This window comes from Macrotis lagotis, chromosome X (assembly GCF_037893015.1).
Source record: "Macrotis lagotis isolate mMagLag1 chromosome X, bilby.v1.9.chrom.fasta, whole genome shotgun sequence".
In the NCBI taxonomy this organism is placed as follows: Eukaryota; Metazoa; Chordata; class Mammalia; order Peramelemorphia; family Peramelidae; genus Macrotis; species Macrotis lagotis.
The window spans coordinates 573087143-573093987 of NC_133666.1; the positions used below are offsets into that span (position 1 = coordinate 573087143).

Consider the following 6845-nt stretch of genomic DNA (forward strand, 5'->3'; position numbering starts at 1 on the left):
TAGTAATTTAGCAGAGCACCCTCCTCCCCCAAATCCAGTTCCTGTGCTTGTTATCACATCACTTCCTTTGATGTCATGGTCATCTTCAAGAACAAAGAATAATCATCATCATGTCAGAAGGTCCTAAACCCAACTGGAAAGCCAAAGTTTAAACCCAGGAAGATTGTTGGACTCAATTGGGCTACCCTAACACAGGTGAGATTGATAAAAAGGAAAGAGAGAACTTAAAAGTAAAGGTAACATTAAAGTTAAAGTTAAAGTAAATGCAAACAACAAAGTAAAGTAAACAGTGAAAGGGTGAAGAAAAGGGAAGAGGGCTGGTAAAAGGGAGGGCAGATTGAGAGATGTAGCAGTCAGACACAAAACATTGGTGAGTAGAGATAAGGGAGAAGAGAGAATAGTACAAAGGGGAAGATAGGATAGAAGGAAATACAGAATCATAATAAATAATCATATCAGTGTAAGTCATTGGAGTTAACTTTTCCATGAAACAGAAGTACATAGCTGAGTGCATTAAAACCCAAAATCCTGCCTTTCACTCCGAGCTGTAGTGAGTGGCTGTGCGGGCAGCAACAACTTCTCCAGTTTTTGGCCCTCTCTCGTCAGCTTTCTCCTCCTAACTCTAGCTCCTTCTCCCACCACAACCATGACAGAACAGGCCATCTCCTTTGCCAAGGACTTCTTGGCCAGAGGCATCACCACCGCCATCTCCAAGACTGTGGTGGCCCCCATCGAGAGAGTCAAGCTGCTGTTGCAGGTGTAGCATGAAAGTAAACAAATTGCTGCAGATATGGACTATATAGTCTGGCATTATGGACTGTATAGTCCAAATTCCAAAAGAACAAGGGATGCTTTCTTTCTGGTGGGGCAACTTAGCAAATGTCATCAGATATTTCCCCACCCAGGCCCTTAACTTTGCCTTTAGGGATAAGTATAAGCAGGTGTTTTGGGGAGGAGTGGACAAGCACACACAATTTTGGAGGTATTTTGCTGGCAATTTTGCCTCCAGTGGTGCGGCTATCCCTTGGATTTTGCAAGAACCCGCTTGGCAGCTGATGTTGGGAAGTCTGGCACTGAAAGAGAGTTCAAAGGCCTGGGAGACTGCCTTGTGAAAATCACCAAGTCTGATGGAATTTGTGGCTTGTATCAAGGTTTTAATGTCTCAGTTCAGGGTATCATTATTTATAGAGCAGCCTACTTTGGAATCTATGATACAGCAAAAGGTATGCTCCCAGATCCGAAGAACACTCACATTGTGGTAAGCTGGATGATTGCACAGACAGTGACTGCTGTAGCAGGTGTGGTCTCCTATCCTTTTGATACCGTAAGGCGAGGAATGATGATGCAGTCTGGACGCAAAGGAGCTGATATCATGTACACTGGTACAATTGACTGCTGGAGGAAAATTGCTAAAGTTGAGGGTGGCAAAGCTTTCTTCAAGGGTGCTTGGTCCAATGTTCTGAGAGGCATGGGTGGAGCTTTCGTGCTTGTCCTGTATGATGAATTGAAGAAAGTAATCTAAGAACATAGTAACTAAAAATGGAACCAGTAAATATAAATCATGTAGAATACTTAACCAAATTTAGCATTTTTGGACCATTGATCTTCAAGAAATTCCTGTTGTCTTTTTATTCAGGCCAGATCATATTTGTAGAAGAGCCAAGAACAGCTCTTAGAAAAAGGGACTCATTTATTGTGATCCATTATTCACACAGTGGAACTGATGATGATTCTGCATATTGATTCTATTGGTTTTTGGGAAAATAACAGTTACTGTGGGTCCAAGAAAGCAGATCAACTTAGACCATCTAGTTTAAATGCTCTTTTGTAGAACCATAAGGTTGTGTTTAAGTATTTATTTAAAAAAATCATGTCTCCCATTTGTATGTAAGCACTATATATACTATTTTGCACAGCTGACTATTTGGCAGTTATGATGATATGTGTTGGGCATTCTGCTGTAAAACAATAAATACACAGAAGAATCTAAGACTCCTGAAAAAAAACCCAGAATCCTACATGTTTGCAAGAAACATATCTGAAGCAGAGAGATACATGAAATTTTATGAAATACCTTTATAATGCCCTTTATTTTGGAAATACCTGAAAAAGCTCTAGTATATGAATAATTGGGAATATTATTATTTGGTAAGAAAGCATGAGCAGCAAACTTTTGCCTAACTTCAGCCTAACTTTTAGAAATGCAAGAGAAATTCAACATCTAGCAAAAAAGAAGTACAAAATTTGACAGAAGATAACATATCCTGTAAAAATGCATTTGCCCTTGGGGTGGCTAGGTGGCACAGTGGATATAGCACAGGCTCTGGAGTCAGGAGTACCTGAGTTAAAATTTGGCCTCAGACACTTAATAATTACCTAGCTGTGTGGCCTTGGGCAAGCCACTTAACCCCATTGCCTTGAACATATATATATATATATATATATATATATATATATATATATATATATATATATTTGCCCAATGAAATAATAAAATTGAAAAAGATGCAAAAACTAACTGAAGAAAATAATTCCTTGAAGAGTAGATTGGAGATAATGGAGGCTAATGACTTCATGAGACATCAAGAATCAGTTAAGAAACATTTTTTTAAATAACAGAATAAAAATTAAAAGACCTCATTGGAAAACCAACTGATCTAAAAAATAGATCAAAGAGGCATAGTTTAAGAATTATTGAAAACCATGATCAAAATAAGGCCTGAACAACATCTTTAAGAAATTAACAAGGAAAACTATCTTGATATCCTAGAAGCAGAGGATAAAATAGTAATTGAAAAAAGTCACCGATCACCTCCTGAAAGGGATCCCAAAATAAAAGGACCAAGGAATAGTGTAGCTAAATTCAAGAATTATCAGATCAAGAAGAAAATTCTTCAGTTGGTAAAAAAGAAGCAATTCAAATATGAAGGAGGCAGATTCAGGGTTTAGCAACACCTAGCAGCATCAACATTCAAGGATAAAAAGACATGGAATACGAAATCAACCCATATATATGGATTGATTTTGATGGGATGATTAACAAAACTGAAACATTAAAAAAAACAATTGTAATGAGATGGGCACAGGCAGAATGGGGTGAATTGTATCATATGAAGAGGCAAAAATGATCCATTACAATAGAAGGAAAGAAAGAGAATTTTATTCTCATTAAATTTGGCTCAAAGAGGGAATAACACATCAATTCAGATGGGTTTAGAAATTTATTGTACCTTTCAGGTATTAAGAGAGGAAGGGAAGGAATGAACTGATAGAAAGGAGGAAAGAAGAAAAAAAGGAAAAGGAGAAAAGAAAAACAAAAGGGTGGCTGATGGGGCATAGTTTGAGAGAGGTGATATACAGAAACAAAACACTATTGAGAAGTAATAGGGTGAAAGGAGGAAGAAAAGTACAAACAGAATGGAGATAGCAGGGAGGATAATAAAGAGTTAGTAATTTTAACTGTAAATGTGAAAGTAATGGAATCTCCCATATTTTGGAAGAAGATAACAGGATTGATTAAAGCAAGAATTCTATAATATGTTGTTTACAAGAAAAACATTTGAAGCATAGTGATACATACAGAGTAAAGGTCAAAGGTGGGAGCAGAATTTTTTATGCTTCAATTGAAGTGAAGAAAAGCAGCAGTAGCAATCCTTATCTCAGACAAGCGAAAGGAAAAATTGATCTCATGAAAGGAATGGGGAAGGAAACTATGTCTTCCTAAAAGTGTCCATAGACAATGAAGTAATTCAATACTGAAGATGTATTTATCAAGTGGTATAGTATACAAATTCTTAGAGGAGAAGTTAAATCAGTTACAGTAATACATACACAGTAAAACCAAGTGGGGGACCTCAACCTCCCTTTCTCAGAATTAGATAAATCTAATGAGAAAAGGGAGGAAAGTTAATGAAGGAAATAAAACCTTAGAAAAATTAGCTATTGATCTTTGGAAGAACAATTGAACAGGGATAAGAATAACTTTATCTTTGCAGTACATAGCACCTACAAAATAATTGGTCACGTATTAGTTCAGAAAAACCTCACAAAACTGAAATTACAGAAATATTAAATGCATTATTTCCAGATCAAGATGTAATAAAAAAAAATCACATGTACTAAAGGGCTGTGGAAAGATATGCTAAAAATCAATTTGAAACATAATGATCTAGTTTAAAAGGAATACATTAAACAACAAATCATAGAAATAATAATTTCACCCCAGACAGCAATAATAAAGAGCCAACATATCTAAACTTGTGTATTGCAGTCAGAACAGTTAGTAGGGGAAATTAAATAGCTCTAAGTGCTTACATGAATAAAATAGAGATTAATGAATTGGGCATACAACCAAAAAAAAAAACTAGAGAAAGAAAAATTTTAAATCCCAATTAAATGCCAAATTGGAAATTCTGAAAATCAGAGGAGAAAATGATAAAATTGAAAGAAAACTACTAAGCTAATAAATAAAATTAAGAGTTAGTTTTCTGAGAAAAACAGTAAAATAGGTAAATTTTTGGTCAATTTGTTTAAAAAAAAAAGAAAATCAAATTGACTTTCCTAACTGTGTGACCTTGGGGAGATCATTCTTAACCCCATTGCCTTAAATGAATAAAAAAAATTTAAAAATTTACAGTATTGGGGCGGCTAGGTGGCGTAGTGGATAAAGCACCGGCCTTGGAGTCAGGAGTACCTGGGTTCAAATCTGGTCTCAGACACTTACTAATTACCTAGCTGTGTGGCCTTGGGCAAGCCACTTAACCCCATTTGCCTTGCAAAAACCTAAAAAAAAAATTTACAGTATTAAAAATGAAAAGGTGAATGTACAACTAATGTGGAGGAAAATAAAGTAACGATTCTGAGCTATTTTGTTCTAAATTATACCAAAAATTTGATAATCTAAATGAAATGCATGAATATTTGTAAAAATATAAATTATCCAGATTAACAGAATAGGAAATTAAATATCGAACTCCATTTTAGAAAATAAATTATATAAGCCATCCGTAAACCCTAAGAAAAATTTCTCCAAGACCAGATGAATTTACATATGAATTCTAGCAAATATTGAAAGATCAATTAATTCCAATTCTATATAAATTATTTGAAAAAATATTGAAAGGGTTATGCCAAATTTCTTCTATGACACCAATATGATACTGATACCTAAACCAAGTCAAAACAGATAAAGAAAAACTACTGACCAATTTTCCTAATGAATACTGATGCAAAAATTTAAATGAAATATTATCTAAGAGATAATAGTAAATTATCCTTAGGATATTGCTATTTGATCTTTTAAAATTCATAACAGAAATATAGAACTTTTTCAATATTAGGAAAACTATTAATATAATTGACCATATCAATACAAAAATCTATAGAAATCATATGATTATTTCAAAAGATATTGAAAAAGTTTTTGAAAAAAACATAACCATTCCTATCTAAAACTCAAGAGAACATGGGAATGAATGGAGTTTTACTTAAAATCATTAGCAGTATCTATCTAAAAACACCAACAAGAATTATATGTAATGAGAATAAGCTATAAGATTTCCCATGTAGATCAGGAATGAAATAAGGATGCCTATTATTACCACTATTATTCAATACTGTATTAGAAATGTTAGTTTTAGCCAATAGAGAGGAAAAAAAATTAAAGGAACTATAAAAGACAATGAAGAAACAAAATTCTCACTCCTTGCAAATGATATGATGCTATACATAGAGAAATCTAGAAAAACAGTATTTGAACCAATTATCAACTTTAGCAAACATGCATGATATAAAATAAAGTACATATAAATCGGCAACGTTTCTGTTTATTACCAAGAAGACATAAACTCAAAAGACAAAATAAAAAGTTCAAGTTAAAGTAATTGTAAACCACCACGAAATTATTGGTATTCTACCTGCCAATACAAACAGAGAAACTACATGGAAATTAATAATAAAACACTTTTCACACAAATAAAATCCCATCTAAATAATTGGACAAATATCAATTGCTCATGGGAAGACAGAGCTTATATAATATAAATAAAATTCTGCCTAAAGTAAATTATTTATTCAATACCATACCAACCATACCTAAAATTACCTTATTGAGCTAGAAACAAAAGTAGTTAAATTTATATGAACAACCAAAATGTCAGGAATATCAAGGGACTTGGAATAAATTGCAAAGGAAGGTGACTTAGCCACACTAGATCTAAAATTATAAAGCATCAGTTATCAAAACTATTTGTTGCTTTCTTAGAAACAGAATGATGGGTCATGGAAATAGATTAGGTATCAAAGAAACAAATGTAAACCCAAAGATTCCAGCTACTTTTGTAAGAAGTAACTCCAATAAAAAAACTGCTTGAAAAACTGGATTTTTTCCAATTGTCATTTTATTTTATTTTTCCAGTTACATGTTATGAAAGTTTTTCAATATTCATTCCTATGCATACGCATATTTTGAAGTTAGAAAATTTTCTTTCACCCTCCCTTCCCACCACTACCCTCAGTAATGAACAGTCAGGTGAATATTGTACAAATACATTTGTGTTAAACATGCTTAGAGATTAGCCATTTTCAGTATGAGGAATTAGGATTAAAGGAAAAGAAAGAAAACTGAGAGATAGGAAAGAAATGTATAAGAGTAATTTTTAAAAAGTGAATATAGTGTTCATTCAGATAGTGAAGGCTTATTTTATGGTTTTTGGATTGTTTTGTCTTGTTTTTCTTCCTCTGAATGGGAATAGCATTGTCCATAACTGGTCTAATATGGTTGTCCTAGGTCTCTGAACTCTCTGAACTGCTGAGAGGACCTCCATCCATCCAAGGTTGATCACATT

At 33.6% G+C, this 6845-nt stretch overlaps 1 protein-coding gene and 1 pseudogene across 1 annotated transcript in view; both read left to right on the forward strand.

Annotated features, from left to right (window-relative positions):
• The first annotated feature begins 581 nt into the window (after nt 1-581).
• LOC141502841 (ADP/ATP translocase 3-like) lies at nt 582-1522 on the forward strand (annotated as a pseudogene).
• A 4750-nt stretch (nt 1523-6272) lies between these two features.
• LOC141499368 (ADP/ATP translocase 3-like) overlaps nt 6273-6845 on the forward strand; it is a 6283-nt gene continuing 5710 nt past the window's right edge. The window contains exon 1 of the mRNA XM_074202123.1: nt 6273-6345. Within this exon, the coding sequence (XP_074058224.1) occupies nt 6273-6345 (73 nt within the window). The remainder of the gene's footprint in view (nt 6346-6845) is intronic.